The 22441-nt window shown below is 43.4% G+C and overlaps 1 protein-coding gene across 1 annotated transcript in view; it reads right to left on the reverse strand.

Annotated features, from left to right (window-relative positions):
• Positions 1–311: 311 nt before the first annotated feature.
• Positions 312–22441, reverse strand: part of RPRD1B (regulation of nuclear pre-mRNA domain containing 1B) — a 57410-nt gene continuing 35280 nt past the window's right edge. The window contains exon 7 of the mRNA XM_006051740.4: positions 312–2978. Within this exon, the coding sequence (XP_006051802.1) occupies positions 2829–2978 (150 nt within the window). The 3' untranslated portion in view covers positions 312–2828. The remainder of the gene's footprint in view (positions 2979–22441) is intronic.

Consider the following 22441-nt stretch of genomic DNA (forward strand, 5'->3'; position numbering starts at 1 on the left):
CAGAGACTGTGTGGTACTAGGGAAAGAGTCATGTGACCTCTCCATCAGTCCCATTTCTGTACAATGAGGATAAAACTCTGGAGGTACCTCTCCTGGATACTGTGTGGACTGGCTAACTGACCCCCTGGAAAGAACCAAAAATTCTATGTAACAGCTGAGTATTTATGGGCCACTAACAGTCACAAAAACTCCTAAGAGACAGGATTCTATAGAGATAGTACAATCTCTATTGGTGATTACTAATTACCCACTGATTACAAAGAAAGTTTTGAGGGTTCCCTAAGAGGGAAGGGAAAAGAAACACTGTACAATGTCGTTCAACAACACCATCTTTATTCAAAAATATATATCTATGAGACATTTCAGAATATACTGCTACCGCCAATGGCAGCCTATACTTCTAAATAAAGTCCTAAATTAATATACAAATTTAAGCTTTAAAAATATTCTTTAAGAAAAAAAAAAAACAAAAACAAAAAACAAAGGAAGATTGAAGACTTTCTGAGGAACATGACCTAAAGGAAAGGTCTTGGAGGCCGATGGATGTCCTAAGTGTAGGAAAACACAAAACAAACCCCCCACCCCCACCCGACCTGGTCACCTCATACATACAAGGAGAAAGGGTCATTTAAATTAAACAAATGAAGTAAAAAGTACACTTGGGGAGGATGTGGGAGAATTGAGAGTTAAAAAACAAAAGCATTTCATTGGGGAAAAAAAAAAAACAAAAACAGGACTAACCTCCTTATAGGAAGTCTACTAGTAACAGGTGTTAAGAGGCCAACACATTCATTTACATAATTGCTACAGTTTCATTTCTTGCTCTTGCTGTAATAATTATGCACCAATCTCTAGTCAAAGACTCAATCAGATAAAACACAGCAGTGGGCAAAACCCATTATGTTATATAACATTTTCATCTAGCTGATGAGACCAAATGCCTTCTCCACCTTTCTGGTTGGTTTGTGGCTGCTGAGATTCTGCTTCCTTTGAAAGCACAGAGTGCGTCCACGGCGATCTGTTTAGAAGCAGCTCGCCTGCAAGACCACAGCAGCACACCACATGGGGAGGGGCTTATATGCAGATACAGCAAAGGCTGGAATTCATTTTGCAATTGTGGTAAAGTCATTTACTGCCCTATGGCCTCTGGGAGAAACACTTTACAGACAGACCCATTAATTTAATAATGACAGGACGACAGGCAGTGTCGATATGTAACCAACACACAGTCTGTATTCAATCTGAAAAATAGCTTAAATGCTACGAGGTTCTACAGAGTTAAACTGCATACCTGCTGTGACTTTTCCTTGTTTTCTCTTCATGGCAGGCAGGAGAGCTTCCTGAAGGGAAGCCTGTTACACTTCTAAAAACAGACATCATCATGCTCTAACACGTTGAACATGTAGAATCACACGTAATTGGCTTTTTTGGTAATCCTGAAAAGAGCAACTCAAAATGATGGAAATTCTGAAGCCCCCTCCAAGGAATTCCTTTTATAGCTTTTGGATTTCAGCCTCCGGGCTCTAATTCCTATTACACTATTAGGGCGAATTGTTTTCTGCCCTTTCCAATGTCAAAAATCAGCCCGCCAAATGCGAATGATTTACAGACAGCAGGCCTAGCCTTTACTAAAAGTAAGATAAAAATCCTAACTACATCATACAGTCATAACGTCAGCTGGCATGATAATGGAATTAAGACCCCCCCCCCCCCAGTTAATATCCCTCACTCTCCCCCTTCCCGAGATGGGTTAGTCAGCGGCACCTGACACAAAGCACTCCTCCTCCCCGGGGCACAAGGACACGCACAGTGACGTGAACTGAAGGACAGGCAAGCATGCAGCGTGTCGGGTCTGCAGGGGAGAGTTTCAAGTTTAGTCACCATGCTGTGGACAAGCACCCACGCAATGAATTAATTGGTAGTGTGTGCCCTATTCCCCCAAAGAAGGGGTCAAAGCAACAGCAGAACCCGGACTCCCAGAAAGCCTTCAGTTTCAGGGGCCCACTGTGCCATTTCTAATAACTGCCTTCAAGCTTTCACAATGTGGGGCAAGGATGTTTCTAGAAACGTGCTCCTGACCAGAGGTTGGGACCCTTGATCAGAGCAGCCTGGGAAGGTTGATAGGAACCTTGAGGAAATACCTTATTTTTGATTCATGCTTGTGATCCCCGTGAGTCTGTCTGTCTCAGAACTGTGGCTTGATGTCCCAGATCAGCTTTGAATCTTTACTGCTCGATTCTCTAGTATGCTCACAGAACACATGCACCTAACCTCTGACAACACATTGTCAGAAGCCACAACAAGGGAGAATCTGAGATTTGGCAAACTCTTTATGGCGAAGACGCTCAAAACAGTTGTGCCTCCAACCTCTGGGGTGGATGGCAGCCAGGAAAGCCAACGATTCCAGACCTGAGTCCCTTGGCGGAAGCCTGCCCTGAACTTGAACAAGCCCAGCTCGAAAAGGAGCAACTGCTTTCATGACACAATGTCGTCATGAGGGACAAGATTCTTCTACACATGATTTTCATAACTTCTTAGGTGTACAGAGAGGGCTAAAAAGGGAAAACCAACAGGGGCATGGAAACATGAAGTGAGTTTGTATTCTTTCCAAGTATACACTGAAACTGGATTCCATTTGCCACTGTTCTCAATTGTGCTCGACAGAGGAGAGGCCGGAGAGGGAGGAGAATCAGAGTCTGTGGTTCTTTCTTGAGGATGGGGGCCGACTGAACGAGGGACAGAACCAGGGGCTTCCAGGTTATTTCCAACCATGACATGCCCTCTTCTTTCTGCTGGTACAGATGGAAATCTGGGGCATGACACCTGCCCTAGTCAGTTGAAAACAGGTCACCAGCAGAGGGCAGGGGGGCCAAGCCCCCTGTGACGTTGGGCAGCAACGAGAGGTCTGGCAAGCTCTGAATGTGGGACTTGAGTTCCTTGCGGACCTGGGTTACCCGAGCAAGCTTCTGTTTATATTCCTGAGGAGACAAAGAGTTATATTAAGGACAACGAGAAAACAAGCTTCTGTTTATGTTCCTGAGGAGACGATGCAGTTATGTTAAGGAGCTGATACAGATACTTTCAGCCTCCTGGCCTGTGCTCCTGACCAGAGAGCCCCTCACACATTCAGCTAAGCTACCAGGCTCAGGTTTTCAAATGCTCAAAAGCAAGACTGTACACAAAAAATGAAAGCTCTAGAAGTTGGATACTGGCAACAGTGAATTAAATGGTATTTAACTGAGTGCTTGAGATCTGGAAGTAAAAAGTGATGTTTTGTATTTGTAGTGTCTTTGGTGCTTATCTATTTCAAAATACTCTGTAAGATAATGCTTGAGCTTTACAATTATTTTGAAGGCTCCACCTAGACATGACTAGGAAAACCACTCTAAAGCTAACTGTATTTTCTGTGTTAAACTTAGATTAACCCAGAGTTAGCATCTTCATAGACAAGGACTTCAGAAACTCAAAATTCCCACCGCCACCGCCTGGTTCAGGACTTCCTCGTTCCACACGTAGGCACTGTAGCAAGGCCCTGCTGAAGCCTTCTGGCAGTCACCCCTAAACATGCCCCTGGACTTATCTTTCAGAAGCCCAGCTTTCATCAAGTCCCTCCTCTGATAAAGGGAAGCACGGTGCAACACTACCTCCATGACTGATCTGGGTGCAAGGTCTTCTAAAATTCGCTCCTGCCCACATGCTGCACAGGCCAGAGCCTGCACTGGCCGTTTGTTCAGGATCCCCCTAAACCTGAAGGGCTCTCTTTCTTCTCCTGGTCTCGGCAAGGTCCTGACTTTGCTCCTTCGCCAACTGCTGAGTCCTATCTCTCTAGGAAAATCTTTCCTCCTCATCCAATACACTGGTCCCTCTCTCCGCTGGCCTTCCTGGGCACTGCGCCCCTAACGGACTGCTCTGAGGTGCTCTCTCCCCATGTCAGAGTTCTACGTTCCTCTAAAATACGACTCCCTTGATGACAGGAACTGAATATACTATTTTCTTTCCTCAGCTCCCAGCTATAAGGTCTTGGGTAACAACTCTAGGTCAGAGGACATCTGTGGTTTATGGCTCCTTTGGGGCTAGACTTTTTCTTTTTTCACCCTCTTCGGTGTTTCTGCAAAGACAAGGCGGCTCCTGAGACTGGGCCCTTGCTGACTAAAACCTCTCCTACAGGAACATAACAGAGCACTGGGCTGCGACACAAAGCCCTGGGCTTAGTCCTGGCTCTGACTCCCAAGTTCCAGTGTGACTGTGGAGGTGTTCCCTCCTTTCCTCCATCCTTCTTTATCTGAAAATGAGGGAAGTGGAGCACCCATAAGGTTTTTCTTCATGTTCTAGATTCCTTCATGCCAGACACTTTCCATATACTTAGAGAGGCAAAAGGTTTGAAGAAGAGTGATAAGACAGGAAATAGGTTAAAAAAAAGAACACTTAGCTGAAGTTGTAAAGACAAATTCCAAGCAAGGAGTGGGAGAGGGAAATGGGGAAATGAGCAGGGAGGCTCTGCCCCCATATGACTGCTGGCGGTCAGCCTTCCCCCTGAAGTGAGAGCTGCTCACACAAGCCCTCAAACAGAGACAAGGGACAAGTAAAGAAAGGAAGCTCTCCTGACAGTCCCTTCCTTTCCTCTGAGACTTAGCACAACTAAAATAATGACTTCTATAAATTATTCCTAGTGACTCCCCCAACAAACCAGTAAGCATCAGAAGGCAAGGACCAAACCCAACTGCCTCCCCAGCATCCACCATGCCCAGCAGTGCCCTGCAAACAGTAAGTATCTACACAGCTGCCCAATGAATTAACAATATATAAAAGATAGGATTATGTACCAGTAATTACCTTTCATTCTTGAAACAAAAAACTGATTTCAAATCTGAGGATCTATTAATAAAATGTCAAAGTTCTCTGCTCTTCCTTCTACAAACAGTTTTCTCCTTTGGTTTTACAGATGTCACAAGAAGCTAACAGAGGACACCTATTCTCTATTACTGGACATGGATTCATTTATTGAACTTCTCCTGAATTCTAGGTACAAAAAGGGTAATAGTTACCCCTTGCTCCCTGTGACCATCCTCTGACCAAAGCTGACACATGAAAGCCACCTCAACTCAGAGCCATCCAGAGTAGACAGAGAGCACTTCAGTTGAAAGAGGAATTCCTCAAGGACAGTTTGAAAGTCACTGAGTCTCTGGAGAGGTGACCTAGGATCAGAATCCAAGGGTCCGTACTCTCGGGTGATCCTCAGACTAATTTAGCAAGTTCACCTGAGATCAAAAGGTGGTTGATTGGATTAACACTCCCACACCATCTTAAATTCAAACAACTCTCATCTTAAAAAAAAATCTTATTTGTTCCTCTTTAGGAGTACAAGAGGTGGGAGGATATCTCATCATGTTTCAGTTCAGTCGCTCAGTCGTGTCCGATTCTTTGCGACCCCATGAATCACAGCATGCCAGGCCTCCCTGTCCATCACCAACTCCTGGAGTTCACCCAAACTCATGTGCATTGAGTCGGTGATACCATCCAGCCATCTCATCCTCTGTCGTCCCCTTCTCCTCCTGCCCCCAATCCCTCCCAGCATCAGGGTCTTTTCCAATGAGTCTACTCTTCGCATGAAGTGGCCTAAGTATTGGAGTTTCAGCCTCAGCATCAGTCCTTCCAATGAACACCCAGGACTGGTCTCCTTTAGGATGGACTGGTTGGATCTCCTTGCAGTCCAAGGGACTCTCAAGAGTCTTCTCCAACACCACAGTTCAAAAGCATCAATTCTTCTGCGCTCAGCTTTCTTCACAGTCCAACTCTCATATCCATACATGACTACTGGAAAAACCATAGCCTTAACTAGATGGACCTTTCTTGGAAAAGTAATGTCTCTGCTTTTGAATATGCTATCTAGGTTGGTCAAACTTTCCTTCCAAGGAGTAAGCGTCTTTTAATTTCATAGCTGCAATCACCATCTGCAGTGATTCTGGAGCCCAAAAAATAAAGTCTGACACTGTTTCCACTGTTTCCCCATCTATTTCCCATGAAGTGATGGGACCAGATGCCATGATCTTCGTTTTCTGAATGTTGAGCTTTAAGCCAACTTTTTCACTCTCCACTTTCACTTTCATCAAGAGGCTTTTGAGTTCCTCTTCACTTTCTGCCATAAGGGTGGTATCATCTGCATATCTGAGGTTATTGATATTTCTCCTGGCAATCTTGATTCCAGCTTGTGCTCCTTCCAGCCCAGCGTTTCTCATGATGTACTCTGCATATAAGTTAAACAAGCAGGGTGACAATATACAGCCTTGATGTACTCCTTGTCCTATTTGGAACCAGTCTGTTGTTCCATGTCCAGTTCTAACTGTTGCTTCCTGACCTGCATATAGGTTTCTCAAGAGGCAGGTCAGGTGGCCTGGTATTCCCATCTCTTTCAGAATTTTCCACAGTTTATTGTGATCCACACAGTCAATGGCTCTGGCATAGTCAATAAATAAAGCAGAAATAGATGTTTTTCTGGAACTCTCTTGCTTTTTCCATGACCCAGAGGATGTTGGCAATTTGATCTCTGGTTTCTCTGCCTTTTCTAAAACCAGCTTGAACATCTGGAAATTCACGGTTCATGTATTGCTGAAGCCTGGCTTGGAGAATTTTGAGCATTACTTTAGTAGCGTGTGAGATGAGTGCAATTGTGCAGTAGTTTGAGCATTCTTTGGCATTGCCTTTCTTTGGGATTGGAATGAAAACTGACCTTTTCCAGTCGTGTGGCCACTGCTGAATTTTCCAAATTTGCTGGCATATTGAGTGCAGCACTTTCACAGCATCATCTTTCAGGATTTGAAATAGCTCAACTGGAATTCCATCACCTCCACTAGCTTTGTTCATAGTGATGCTTTCTAAGGCCCACTTGACTTCACATTTCAGGATGTCTGGCTCTAGGTGAGTGATCACACCATCGTGATTATCTGGGTCGTGAATATCTCATCATGTTTAGATTACTATTATATTCTAGATATCATTAGAGAAAATTCATTTTAATGAAAGGAACTATGTTCCACATTAAAGTCCTCTTTTCATAGCACTCTGAAAGTGGATGGATCAGGCCCAAACCTCCTCGTGACCCAGGGAGGTCTTCTTGTTTTCTACCCACAGACATTTCTATTTTAAGAGCAGGCTCATGAGCCTAGGAGGAGGGCATCACTAGACAAAGGATGAAAGCAGGAGCCAACCAACAGGATTAAAAAAAAGAGTTGCAAGATACAACATTAATATATAAAAGTCAATTGTTTTCCTATATATTGGCAATGAACTAGTGGAATTGAAATTAAAACCCAATACCATTTACATTAGTCTTAAAACAATGAAATACTTAAGTATAAAGCTAACAAAATATCTATGACATCTACAGGAGGAAAACTACAAAATTCTGATGATCGAACACAGAAGAGGTAAATAAATAGATATTCCATGTTTGTGGATAGGAAGATGCAATTCTCTTACAATGTCAGTTCTTCTCAACTTGATCTGCAGATCCAAGGCAATCTCAATCAAAACCACAGCAAATTATTTTGAAGATATGAACAAACTAATTCTAAAGTTTATATGGTGAGGCAAAAGATTCTGAAGAGTCAACACACTATTAAAAGAACAAAGCTAGACACTACTTAACTCTAAGACTTACTTTAAGCTGTTGTAATCAAGAACGCAATACTGGCAAAAGAACAGACAAAAAGATGAGTGCAACAGAACAGAGGGCCCAGAATATATAAACAGTCAACTGATCTTTGACAAAGCAGCAAAGGCAATACAATGGAGAGCAGATAGTATTTTACATACAACATCAACAACATGATCCATGAAACAAATGACAAACTGGATTTCATTAAAATGAAAAATTTCAACTCTAGAAAAGACTGCCAAGAGAATGAAAAGATAAGCCAGAGAGTGGGAGAAAATGTCTGTGAAAGACATCATATGTCATCAGGGAAATGCAAATTAAAACAATACCGAGGGCTTCCCTGGTGGTCCAGTAGTTAAGAGTCCACCTTGCAATGCAGGGGATACAAGTTTGATTCCTGTTCCAGGAAGATCCCACATGCCTCAGGGCAACTGAGACCATCTGCCACAACTACTGAGCCCGTGCTCTGGAGCCTGTGCTACTGAAGCTCACACACCCTGGAGTCTGTGCTCTGCAGACACTGCAGTGAGAAGCCCCCACACCACAATGAAGAGTAGCTCCCACTCGCTACAACTGGAGAAAGCCTGCACACAGCAACAAAGACCCAGCACAGCAAAAAATAAACATTAAAAACAACAACAGCATTGAGATACCACCCCATACCTGCTAGAATAGTCAGAGTGCAGAAAAGACATCACCACATGTTGGTGAGGATGCAGAGCAAGAGGAAGGCTCAAATACACCACTGGTGGGAATGCAACATGGTTCAGCCACTCTGGAAGACAATTTGGTAGCTTCTTACAAAACCAAACATACTCTTACCATACGACTATGCTTGCTGGTCTTTATCCAAAGGAGTTGAATATCTGTGCCCACACAAATACCATCACACCACCGTTTACAGCAGCCTTATTCATAATTACCCAAAGCTGGAATCAACCAAGATGCCAAGTAGAGGAGTGGATAAACTCTGGTACATCCAAACACAGTATTATTCAGCACTAAAAAGAAATGAGTACGTCAAGGCTGTATATTGTGACCCTGCTTATTTAACTTCAATTAAATAAGCAGAGTACATCATGCAAAATGCTGGGCTAGATGAAGCACAAGCTGGAATCAAGATTGCTGCGAGAAATATCAATAACCTCAGATATTGATGACACCACGCTTATGGCAGAAAGCAAAGAGGAACTAAAGAGCCTCTTGATGAAAGTGAAAGAGGAGGTGAAAAAGCTGGCTTAAAATTCAACACTCAAAAAACTATGATCATAGCATCCAGTCCCATTGCTTCATGGCAAATAGATGGGGAAACAATGGAAACAGTGACAGACTTTGTTTTCCTGGGCTCCAAAATCACTGCAGATGGTGACTGCAGCCATGAAATTAAAAGACGCTTGCTCCTTGGAAGAAAAGCTATTACAAACCTAGATAGCATATTAAAAACAGAGACATTACTTTGCTGACAAAGGCCCATCTAGTCAAAGCTATGGTTTTTCCAGTTGTCATGTATGGATGTGAGAATTGGACTATAAAGAAAGCTGAGCGCAGAAGAATTGATGCTTTTGAACTGCGGTGCTGGAGAAGACTCTTGAGAGTCCCTTAGACTGTAAAGATATCAAATGAGTCAATGCTAAAGGAAATCAACCCTGAATATTCATTTGAAGGACTGATGCTGAAGCTTCAATACTATCGGCCACCTGATGTGAAGAGCTGATTCACTGGAAAAGACCCTGATGCTGGGAAAGACTGAAGGCAGGAGGAGAAGGGGATGACAGAGGATGAGATGGTTGGATGGTATCACCAACTCAATGGACGTGAGCTGGCAAGCTCTGGGAGATGGTGAAGGACAGGAAAGCCTTGTGAGCTGCAGTCCATTGGGGTTGCAGAGTCTGGACATGACTGAGTGACTGAACAACAAAAATAAATGAGCTATCAAGCCATGAAAAGATAGGGAGAAACTTTAAATGCTTATTATTTAGTGAAAGAAGCCAATCTGGAAAGGTTAACTACTGTATGACTCCAACTATATGACATTCTGAAAAAGGCAAAACCATGGATACAAAGGCTGGAGGGAGGAGGTAGGGATGAATAGGTGAAGCAGATGATTTTCAGGGTAGTGGAAATACAACAGTGATGAATTACACATGGTCCAAACCCACAGAATGTCCAACTGCGATGTGAACTCAGGTAACTATTAATATAGTGTCAGCATAGGTTCATCAGGGCTTCCTTGGTGGCTCAGATGGTAAGGAATCCACTTGCAATGCAGGAGACCTGGGTTCAATCCCTGGGTTGGGAAGATCCCCTGGAAAAGAGAACAGCTACCCACTCCAGTATTCTAGCCTGGAGAATTCTGTGGACAGAGGAGCCTGGCGGGCTATAGTCCATGGGGTTGCAAAGAGACTGAACAACTTTTACTGCTCACTATGCAGGTTCATCAGGAGCAAAAATGTACCCCATCTGGAGGACGTAGACAGTGGGGGAGACAATACAGGTCTGGGGTAAGGGAGTATATAGGAAATCTCTGTACCTTCCTCTTAATTTTGCTGTGAACCTAAAACTATTCTGAAAAATGGTGAATTGGCCAACTGGTTAAAATGTATCAGCAAGAGCCACTAGGTATATACTCTGAATATCTAAATACAGGTAAAGACTGCCTTTAACACTGTTAAAACATCTCTGGACAGGGGGAGAATAAGATCCCACAAGCCATATGGCACAGCCGAAAAAACAAACATAAATAAACAAAAAAAACTGTTAAAATATGTAGCTGCTTAACTGGGACAGCTGAATGACCCCACTTAATACCTTGAGGAAAGACAAACAGGTTACAATTCACCCCAAGCTCTAATTAGGTCAAACTGAGGCTATAGTAATTTTATAGTCCCCTAAATAAAGGAAATGGCAACCCACTCCAGTATTCTTGCCTGGAGAATCCCATGGATGGAGGAGCCTGGGGGCTACAATCCACAGGGTCGCAGAGAATCGGACACGACTGAGCAACTCCACTTTCCAAATAGATTTAGTAGTAACTGACTCTGTGATATCCTAACCCTTTTTTTTTTAATTAGAGTCAGCCTTTTCCCAAGTGTATATATGTACAGCTTGTGTCAGACTCTGCACAACCCCATGGACTGTAGCCCACCAGGCTCCTCTGTTCATGGGATTATCCATGCAAGAATACTGGAGTGGGTTACCATTTTCTCCTCCAGGGGATCTTCCCAATTGAGGGACCGAACCTGCACTGGCAGGTAGATTCTTTAATACTGAGCCACCTGGGAAGCCCTTAATGCTGCCACTGACCAACAGAAAATTAAGCATGAATCCAAATAAAACTACTCCCCCAGACACAAATCCAGCCTTTACCTGTCTCCACTTCTTCCCTCAGTTGGGGCAGGGCACACCCTTGATAGCTGCCTTCCTGTTATTCTCTTAGGTTCTAAACAGGCAAAGGAGACAGACCGCAGGAGAATCCAAGCATCTTTTTCCTCAAGGTACTATTCGGCTTTCTGACAACTAAGACCCACAAACTCGGCAAGATTCCACACTGAGCCCTCGGGAACTCCTGTTCTCAGCAGAAATCAAGAATTCTTTTCAAGATACCATGAAAACCAACTTCCAAGTGATGAGACCCATTCAAATTCTTTTGACTCACTGAAGTGTGCTGCACCCCACAATCTCTTCAGCACATAGATAAATGATGCGACAAGGTGGTCACATGCTGCTTGCTTAAAATACCTTAGACTTGTATATAACAGAGGACTCAGCCTTTAATCTAAGGCTCCCACTACCCTGCCTGGTCCAGGAACTCGAGAGATGGAGCCCTGCACCATTTACACCAGCAGATGCCACCCCTGCCCTACTCCTGTTTCTCAGTCTTCTCTCCCCACCAGCTGATTGACCTCACCCACACGTCACACGGCTCTTTTTCACACTCGTATCTTCAGACACTTGCCTTTTCCTCCACTACCAGGCAAGCAAGAAAAGACAAGACAAACCCAGGAAGCGCTGTTGCTTTGCCTTCCCTGCTCATGCATAATTTACACTGGGGTGGTGGCAGAGGCGAAGCGTTGAGCTGAATCGCCGTTCGCTACAGGCACTCACTGCAGCAAAACACCCCCCCCACCGCCCCCCACCATGGGGAGCCATGAAACAGGCAGGTGTTCTACCAGACTTGCGGCTACTGCTGCCCTGGTGCAGGATCCTGGAGGGGAGGTAGTGCAGGGGGAAGCAGGCACGCATGATGAACTGCCTGGGTTTCTGTGATCGCCAAGAAATGCTGAAAACAGAGAAGGTAAAGGATGGAGGTGTGACTCTCAGACTGAGCCTAGGATTTATGTTCCTGGCCAAACTCTGGAATCTCGCCTCAAAGATTCTTCAAACCAGAAGTAGAAAATGTGTCCAACATCCCCCTGCTTCCTATGGATCCAGCTGACACTGTGGGAACACAGTCCAGCACAGCACATGGAGACAACTGGCCGAGGGAAGCAAGGCTGACACATTCTTTGCCTTTTTTGGTTAGAGGGGTAAGCCAGAGCTGACACGCTGCAGATGAGCTGGGGGATAAGACGGTTAGAAATGACAGGGGCCGACATCGCAATGACCTTTCGAGGGGAATTTCACTTTCAAAACAAACAAAAATTGTAAGCATTTCCTCTAGCAACTCGTGTAAGAAATACAGATCAAAATGTAAACTGTCAAACCTACTTTTTTCTCCTTGCTAAGAAGTATTTACACAACAAAAATTATGTTAGAAATAACACCAAAGGCAGGGGCTTGATTTGATAAGATTTCCAGTAACAAGATGTCTGTTTTCCTTTATCTTGCCCTGTTGTGCTATAGGACATATGGTATATAAAAATCACCCACTGCCCAGCTACTTCCAATTAAGAATTATAAAGGGTTATTATGCATGAAGAAGTTTATGAAGGGCCCTGTTTGAAACGTGACCTGCCACACTGAATTAACGTCAGAGAACGGCTTCATTACAGGAACTCCGAGAGAGCCAGGCAGAAAGGGAAAGCTGAATCTTGCCCCAAGGTTACTTAACATGCCCCCTCAGCCCTCTTGTCTTTCCAGGAGGCTTAACTCTATAGTTGCTGATGCTATAGACTTAGAAATCTACACTTAGAAATCACAGCTTCAACTTAAACTACAACTAATTAACTCATCCATTTTTTATGGGAAAATACAATATCTCAATCTTTGGGCTGAAAATAAGAATGCTGCTTTTAATTTTTCTTCAAGGATCTACATGGGAACATTAAAAACCCATCGCTGACTCGCACCTCTCCCCCAGCCAGCTCCATTGCTCCATGTGACTTGGCGGCAGCTGCGCCATTTCAGAATGGTCCCTTCTGAGGTGTCAGCAGGGCTGCGGCTGCTGAGTTAAGATGCTGGGAAGATACAAGGAAAAGAGAAAGCTGGGGCTCTGATTCTAGTCTTCAGTGGCTTTCAGCTCTGTTACCAAAACCAATAATAAAGGGACTACTACTGTTGGGGCTCCGAGTGGGCTACCCCAAAATGGCTATACCATGGCATATTAATTATTTGAAGTTGCATGAAAAGCACTGATATAAGAAATTAAAAAACAAGAAAAACTCTGATCCTCTTCTGTCTCCCTGAAAAGCAGGAAATAAATCTCTCGAGTGAAAGGTTCACTTTCTGCATCTGGAGGTGGAAAGACAGACACCCTTATTGTCAGAGACAGGAATTCAGAGCTGAGGAGCCTGTATAAACAAACTCTGTTACTTCTCTGATTCACTACCCCACACTCAAATTCTGTTTAGATTCTTTTCTAATTAAGCACCCAAAGCCTAAGTTTCTTTGTGCTGTCCATTCCTCACAAATTTACTGTGTAAAAAGTATAAAAGCTGCCTGCTTTGGTTACTTCTTAGGTCTCATTTTTAGAAGATCTCTGTGTATATGAAAAAAAAAAAATTTCTTTTTCTCCTCTTAATCTGCCTTCTGTCCTTTTTGTTTTTTGTTTTAGTAGTACAATCACAAGAACTCAAGAGGAGCAGAGGGGGAAATCCCCCCTCTCCAAAAGTACACACAGTGTTTCCCAGGAGGGAAAGTGACAAAATGACTAATTTGAAGTATTCGCAGAGCAATACATTACTTCACCAACAAAGGTCCGTCTAGCCAAAGCTATGGTTTTTCCAGTAGTTATGTATGGATGTGAGAGTTGGACCATAAAGAAAGCTGAGTGCTGAAGAACTGATGCCTTTGGAGTGTGGTGTTGGAGAAGATTCTTTAGAGTCCCTTGGACAGCAAGGAGATCAAACCAGTCAATCTTAAAAGAATTCAGTTCTGAATATTCATTGGAAGGACTGATGCTGATGCTGAAGCTCCAATATTTTGGCCACCTGATGTGAAGAACTGACTCATTGGAAAAAACCCTGATGCTGGGAAAGATTGAAGATAGAAGAAGAAGGGGATGACAGAGGACGAGATGGTTGGATGGCATCACCAACTCGATGGACATGAGCCGGAGCAAGCTACAGGAGTTTGTGATGGACAGGGAAGCCTGGCATGCTGCAGTCCATGGGGTCGCAAAGAGTCAGATACAACTGAGGGACTGAACTGATTGGCGGAATCAAATGGGAACTGGCTTCTTAAGCTGGAAATCATACCACAAAGTGTTTTTGGAGTATTTCTTTCTCCCCAGAAGACCCTCTACACAAAAGGTTTAAGGGAGCTTCTACTATCACAACAAAAACCCCCTTCTGAGAGGGATTTGCAAAAGCAAGGGAAGAAGAATGAAAAGTTACTATGTATCATGTCCAACTCTTTTGCAACTACAGCCTGCCAGGCTCCTCTGTCCACCCCATTCTCCAGGCAAGAACACTGGAGTGGGTTGCCATTCCCTCTTCCAGGGAATCTTCCCAACCCAGGGATCAAACCTGGGTTTCCTGCATTGCAGGCAGATTCTTTACCATCTGACCCACCAGGGAAGCCCAACACACATAATTAAACTAATAAAAATGAAACTAACAAAAATAAAATCCATTTTGCGTGCATGTGTGCGAAGTCACTTCAGTTGTGTCTGACTCTTTGTGACCTTTGGGACTGGAGTCCACCAGGCTCCTCTGTCCATGGGATTCTCCAAGCAAGAATACTGGAGTGGGTTGCCATGATCTCCTCTAGGGGATCTTCCCAACCCAGGGACTGAACCCACATGTCTTATGTCTTCTGTATTGGCAGATGGTTCTTTACCACAAGTGCCACCTGGGAAGGCCAAACTCCATTTTGGGACTGGGCAAATTTTCAAATCTTAATGTAATCATAAAGCTAAAATTTACAATTGAACAGATGCCTGTGAACGTACTCTAAAAAGAGACTAATTTTAAAATGCACCTGGGTCCCTCAAAAATGCTTACACCAGTTATACAATGGGTCCCTCATACAAAACCAGGTAAAACCAAACCACTAATGCACAGGAAGTATATTTACAATTAATTCATTTTTTAAAAAGTTAACCTTCAAAAAACACAAGCTTTATGCAAATAAAGCCCCCACAAACTGATTTCCTTAACAATCATTTTAATAAAAAACCAAGTTATTGATGTTGTGCAAACATGAAAGGTGCAGGCAGACCTTTCAGCCGTTTCTCTTGTCGAGCCCAATACTGGTGGAGTCAAGTATTCCTGCAGGGCAGCAGTGAGAAGCAAAGGGTAGAAAGGAAAAGGGCATTTTTCACACAAAATAACTTTAAGCAATGTTTGTGATAATTTAAAGTGCTGAAAGGTCTGCCTGGAGCAAGGTGGCCTGTAGGTTACTGCTTTGCATTTGATACAGCTCTCTCTACAAGCAATAAAAAGTTTTCACTTCCTCCCGTTAGCAAAAAAAAAAAAAAAAAAAAAAGGAAGTAAAATGCATTTCCTAACTCTCCCAAAAGACTGAGGGTACGTCACCCTCCCATGGGAGGGAGGTCTCCATAGTAGAACAGAAAAAACTTGGAGTCAGAAACTCCAGATTCAGGGATTTTCCTGGTGGCCAGGTGGCTAAGACTCCACTTGGTGCTCCCAATGCAGGGGACCTAGGTTCAATTCCTGGTCGGGGATCTAGATCCTACATGCCGTAGCTAAGACCCAGCTCAGTCAAATAAATAAATAAGAAAGAGTTGGACATGACTGAGTGACTGAGCATTCACACACTCAGGTGAGAGATGGTGTCAGTTTGGACTACACCGGTAAGTGGAGACAGAGATGAAGAGGAGGACAAATTCAAGAAAAACTGAGGAGATAAAAATCACAATGGCTTGGCAACTACTCCAATGTGGAAGAGAGGTGACGGGAGGCTGTCTTACAGAGCTGCAGCAGTGGAGCTGAAGAAGCGACTGGGACATCAGGTGAATGAAGTGACTCACGTGGGAGGTGGGAAAAGCACAAAGAGAAACACTGGATGAGGCCCAGTGTCTGGCTTTGATGAATGGCAGTTGGAAGGGAGAAGATGGTGAATGTGATCATATTAAGTATGAGGTGTCTGTGGAAATTAGATACATGGGTCTTAAGTACAAGGAAGGATATAGGTATAGACCTAGATTGAAGCCATCAGCATAGAGGTGGTAGCTGAAGCCACTTCAGAGAATGAGAATGAGAAAAAAGCTAAAGGAATATCCATTTATTGGGCAAGAATAGAGAAAAGCATATTAAAGGACAAAAAGCCTAGAACCAGCAGAAGGTGGGATCCAGAAACCAAGAGAAGGAAAACACACGAAAAGTAATAAACAGTATTAAATGCTATAGTTTCTAGCCTCTAGCCCTTGCTGGTCTGGTGGCTAGGATTCCTGGTTTTCGTGTAGATGACTGTTAGTCACTAAGTCGTGTCCGACTCTTTGTGACCACATGGACTATAGCCTGCCAGGCTTCTCTGTCCATGGCGTTCTCCAGGCAAGAATACTGGAGTGGGCTGCCATTCCATTCTTTCTCCAGGAGATCTTTCTGACCTAGGAATTGAACCTGGGTCTTCTGCATTGTAGGCACATTCTTTACCAACTGAGCCACCAGGGAAGCCCCCATTAAATGCTATGCTACTGCTGCTGCTAAGTCACCTCAGTCATGTCCGACTGTGTGACCCCATAGACGGAAGCCCACCAGGCTTCCCTGTCCCTGGGACTCTCAAGGCAAGAACACTGGAGTGGGTTGCCATTTCCTTCTCCAATGCATGAAAGTGAAAAGTGAAAGTGAAGTCGCTCAGTCATGTCCGACTCTTAGCGACCCCATGGACTGCAGCCTACCAGGCTCCTCCTTCCATGGGATTTTCCAGGCAAGACTACTGGAGTGGGTTGCCATTGCCTTCTCCAATTAAATGCTATAGAGAGGGCCAAAAAGAGAAAAGAAAAAGAGAGCCAGAGACTGAGAAATATCTTTAGGCTTTTGAGATTAGACTACTGGTGTGTGTGGGTGCTCAGTCATGTCCAGCTCTTTACGACTGCATGGACTGTAGCCCTCCAGGCTTCTTTGTCCATGGGCTTCTCCAGATGAGAATACTTGAGTAGGTTGTCATTTCCTCCTCCAGGGGATCTACCCAACTCAGGAGTCAAACTTGAGTCTCCTGAGGCTCCTGCACTGGAAGACTGATTATTTTACTGCCGAGCCATCTGGGAAGCCCTAGGCTACTGGTGGGGGATTCTAAAGACAGTAATGGAGATGTACCTGCCAAGCTGCAGTGGGGTAAGCAGAGGCAAAATGGGGAGCCACGATGCAGTGATGTGGTAAAAAGGGAGAGTAGTAATGACGCGGGGTGTGCTCGTGTGAACGTGATGTAAAAACCATATTAGAGAGGCAAGGCATGATACACCTGCTGAGAAGGAGCCCTTCAGCCAGCCTACTGGAGACTCTTTACACAGAAAGGAAAATAACTTGGTCCTAAAGGTCCTGTGCGCTAAGGAAAGGCAAACACTAACAAATGAGGTTGGACAAGGGCCGGAACCTCTTTGTTACAGGTGAAGGTAAAATTGTTATTTTATAAATGAAAAACCATGCCAAAGATAGGAGGCTGCCAAAACCACTGACTGGCCTCAGTAGAGAAAGGCACAAAGAGCCTGGAATGGGCACTGTGGATCCTCATCACTAAATCCTGACTGGGGTTAAATGGTATATTTCTGGGAATAACTCCTTATGAGTCTTATGTCCCACAGAGCAGAAACAATGGTGGGCAAAATAAAAGCACCAAACAGCGCCTACCAGACGCCATGAAGGAAAAGTGGGATGAGTCTATTTTAATCATTATCAAAACCTCAAGAATGCTTAGAAAGCCACCAGCAAATTTTTGCTGAATTGAAGTTCGCAAAGTTACTCTGCTTAAAATTCTCAAAGAACCTCATGACTGGAGTAAGAGAGATGTCCATACTTTTTCCTAAAGATGTTGAAAGAATCTGAATAAGGAGGAGAACAAATAAGGAGGCTTGCAGAGTCATAGAGAAAGTTGACTGGTACCATCACTTCTTCACGTGAAGCATGCCATACCTTTGGGAGCTCAGGGACTTTGTAAAGGTTTCATGTTGACTCCTTATTATAAGCAAGCAAATTTTTGCTCTAAACATGGAAAAAGACTCATTCTGACCTTACTTTAAGCCCTTCATTTTATAAGGGAAAACAAAGTCAGAGATACAACTTGCAAAATTGCAGAGCATGCCATAATCTAGTTTCACCTTCTTCAAAAACCACAACTTACGGTAGGAGCAGAAGGCCCACCTGAACAGGAGTAGGAACATTCATAAAAATCAAAATAGAGCTTTGCTCAACATAACATGCACCCCTTGGGTCAAACAGACCCTTAGACACAAGAGCTCAAATGTCTGTAATCTGAACTCTGCTCTCAAAGCTATGCTCACTCAAGTCAATGTTATAATAAGTAGTTGCCATCTTCACACAGCTGTTTCAAATATAAACAGTTAATTTAAAACCCAGAAGAGAGACCCATTTGCCTAATTTGTCTACTTCAATGTTCACTCCTTCATAAAACAAAGATTAATCCTTAACTTGTGGGTATATACACACATTACACACATACCTATGTATCTTCTACCTATCTGTCTATAAAGCTCAGTGAAGTTCTAGTCTACTTAAGATGCTTTGAAAAAGATCAAGAACCCATAAGTCAGAAATGCCTACTGAAGGCAAAGACCTTGAAATACATATGACCTGGAGTATACTTAAAGACAAGCAGACATCTGCATACATACAGAATCCATTTTTTAAAATTTCTAGGAATTAAAAAATCCAGATACTAAATGTTAGCCCAAAGTTAAAAAAAAAAAAACAACTTCAATAAAAGTAATTGAATATCAAACCATATTCAAGAAACCATTTAAAATGTTTACAAAGTTTTTTGCTAATAAGGGAAAATAACCACGTAAAGTTTTTAAAGGCACATATGATCATTTTAATTTTAAAACAGGAGGAAAAAATAAAAGAAATATATCAAAATTAAAAGTAGATATCTCTGAATAGTGAGATTACGAATTTTTTTTCTTTATATTCATTTTTTTCTAAGTTTCCTGTGAGTGCTTCTTTTGTAATTCAAAAAAGAAAAAGAACTGAATATTAGTTGAGTAAGAATGAATGTTTGGGGACTTCTCTGGTGGTGGGGTGGCTAAGACTCCAAGCTCCCAATGCAGCGGGCCTGGTTCAATCCCTGGTCAGGGAACTAGATCCCACAGGCTGCAACTAAGACCTGGTGCAGTTAGGCAGCTAGCCAAGTTAAGTTAGTTTAAACAAAAAAAAGAAAGAATGAATATTTTGGCAGACAAAGCAGTGATGCAGGGCTCAAATACTGTTTTTATTCAATGTATATATGCACTTCATAAATAAATCTGAAGAATTAGTGCTACACACACTAGCTAAAACTCAGTGGAGCTGTTCCAAGAAGGAGGAGGAACCATCAAAAGTTGATAAATAGGAAAACAATGCTGTGGCTAAAGGTATGGATTTACAGCTGGGAGAGCTTTGAATTCACGTCACTGTTTTCAAAGTAAAGTTTCAAGTGTCAGGGAACCATGCCCTTAGATCACCAAGTAAGTGAAGTACATTATATGGGGCCTTTTCTCTCCTGGAGTAATGAGAGATTAATATCGAAAGACACACACACACACCCGTAAGCGCACACACCAATAGATAAGAGCTCCAGCTACAAATCTGGCCTGAGCTAGAAGGGTCAGCAGTACCTAAAAAGAATGGAAGGAATCCAAGGATTAAACACAGCCTCCAAACTCCAAATCACTTATAGAACCATGCAACTCAAAAAGTCCCCACCTACTGGAGGGAAACTTTAAAAAAAAAAAGAAAAAAAAAAGGGGGGACATACATCAAAGCAGGGGTGAAAAAGCAGTGAGCGAGCCAAGGCCTGCTGTGTGGGGAAGGACACAAGTACAACCCCATCCCACCAGTCCACCATTGATCAAGTGACCAGTGTGAGCAGACTGGCCTGCTTCTGCCCATGGTGCTGACAGCCTGCTGGTCTGGGGGGGACACGCTAAGGAAGGGAGTAGAACAGAGGGCCCACAGGCAGGGCCTCTCAGTTCCCAGGGAACACGGTAGATGATCACTGGGGTCAGGATTCTGCAGACTGGGGTTCTCTCCTCACTGACTTCCTTCTGTGACCCTGAACTGCTCAAAGGAACACTGAGCTCTGTCTTCTCATCTAAAAGGGGGATTATATCGCCTGCTCCCATCTGCCCTGACTGTAATGGACAATGAGATATTGGCTTCCCTCACCATGGAGAAAGGGGAGGATTTGTCCAAAGCTGACCAAAAATGGAGCTCTCTATCTCTACATACTGCCCATCCCATTACTGGAATGAACACCTCTCACCATCTGCACCCTGCGGGGAGGTGGGGGATGCCGCCAGAAATAACAGATGCCGTTAGTGCCCCCTGAGCTGTAGCCCAAGAATCTTTCAAGTTTGTTGGAACCAAATTACAAACAGATATAAGAAGTCACAAGTCAGTGCTGGATTCTGGGCCATTTCCCCCTTCCCAGCTGTGCTGTGCTGTCTTAAGTGAAAGTGAAAGTGTGAAAGTGTTAGTCACTCAGTTGTGTCCAACTCTTTGTGACCCCATCGACTATACAGCCTGCCAGGCTCCTCTGTTCATGAAATTCTTCAGGCAAGAATACTGGAGTGGGTAGCCATTCCCTTCTCCAGGGGATCTTCCTGACCCAGGGATCGAACCCATGTCTCCTACACTACAGGCAGATTCTTTACCATCTGAGCCACCAGAGTCTCAAAGGAAAAGTCACATGTACTCTTGAGTATTCATTACAGTGGAGGGCGACCTACCAAGTTTGGGAGACACAGAAACAGGCCCAAGTTCAGTGACCAATTTCTCCCTTCTTCTCTGAGTAAGAGAATGCAGAGTTATCGCAGGAGGGTACTTAGAAGCTTGGTGGCAAAGTGCGCTCTCTCAAACTCAGAAAGGTTTTCTCAGGGGCCATTCCAGAATGCTTTCCTGCAACAATTTTAATGCCCCTATATAAGACAGCATGTCTCTAAAATAAGATTCTTGGGACTGCTGAAATGATCAACTCTGGCTACTCTTCTGTATAGAGTGTCTTTCTGCTGTGACCTGACCTAATGAAATAAATAAATAAAAATTTAAAACCACAATAAATAAACCAAAACACAAACTTGATAAAATGACAAGATGTCTGCTTTAAATTGTATTTCTGGTCTGGACTAACTCTGGGTCTGAAGAGAAGACTATATGATTCAGAAGCTGGACTATACACCTCCTGAGGTCCTATCCAGCTCCATAATCCTGTTAAAGACCTTACCTAGACATCCAGGCCTCTCCTCTGCAGAATAAAGCTGGCAGTCTTGCCTGTGCCCTGGTGACTTTGTTAAACGCACATGTGTACACACGCAGGCCTTCCAGAGGTGGGTAAACACTGCCTACTGTAAGGAGAGGCGCACACTGCCGTCCACTGCGGCTCCGGACACTGAGGGCCCCTAAACAAGGCCTCGTAAAACCAAATGCGCTGGGAAACGATGCTCTAGCATGTCTGAAAATTCTGCAGCAGAAATTAAAGAATTATCTAACTAAATGGGAAGACATTTCACGTTCAGGGACTGGAAGGCTTAAGACTTAAGATGGCAATAGTGCCCAGATTCAACACAACTCCTATGAAAATTCCAACAAACTTTATTGGAATGGAAAAGCTGATCCTCAAATTCCCACAGAACTGAAAGAGGCCCTGAACAGCCAAATGACACTAAAACAGAACGAAGTTTGAGGACTCACATTTTCTGATCTTAAAACTTACTATGAAGCTACAGAGATCACTTTAAAAGTAGTTGTGTGTGATACTGGCATAGGACAGACACACAGACCAGTGGAACAGAACAGAGTCAAGAAATAAACCCATACATCTATGACCAATCAATTTTTAACAAAAGTACTAAGTATTCAGTGGGGAACGACAAACAGTGCCAGGGCAACTAGGCATCTATATCAAATAAAGGAGGTGCGCTCACACTCCCCTGCCCACCTCACATCACATACAAAAATGAGCTCAATAACCTCAATGTAAAAGCTAGAACTAAAAAACTCCTAGAAGAAAACACAGGAATAAGTCCTCCTATGACCTGGATTTTGCAATGGATTCTTAAATGTAACACCGAAACGTAAGCAACACAAGAAAAAGCAATTTATTATTTTATTTATTTTTTTTTGAAAAAACAATTTAGATCTTATCAAAACTTACTGCTTCAAACAGCATACTGAAGAAGGTGAAAAAACAACTTACAGAATGGAACAAAATATTTGCAAAGCATTTAACTGG

The sequence above is a fragment of the Bubalus bubalis genome, chromosome 14 (assembly GCF_019923935.1).
Source record: "Bubalus bubalis isolate 160015118507 breed Murrah chromosome 14, NDDB_SH_1, whole genome shotgun sequence".
Taxonomy (NCBI): Eukaryota; Metazoa; Chordata; class Mammalia; order Artiodactyla; family Bovidae; genus Bubalus; species Bubalus bubalis.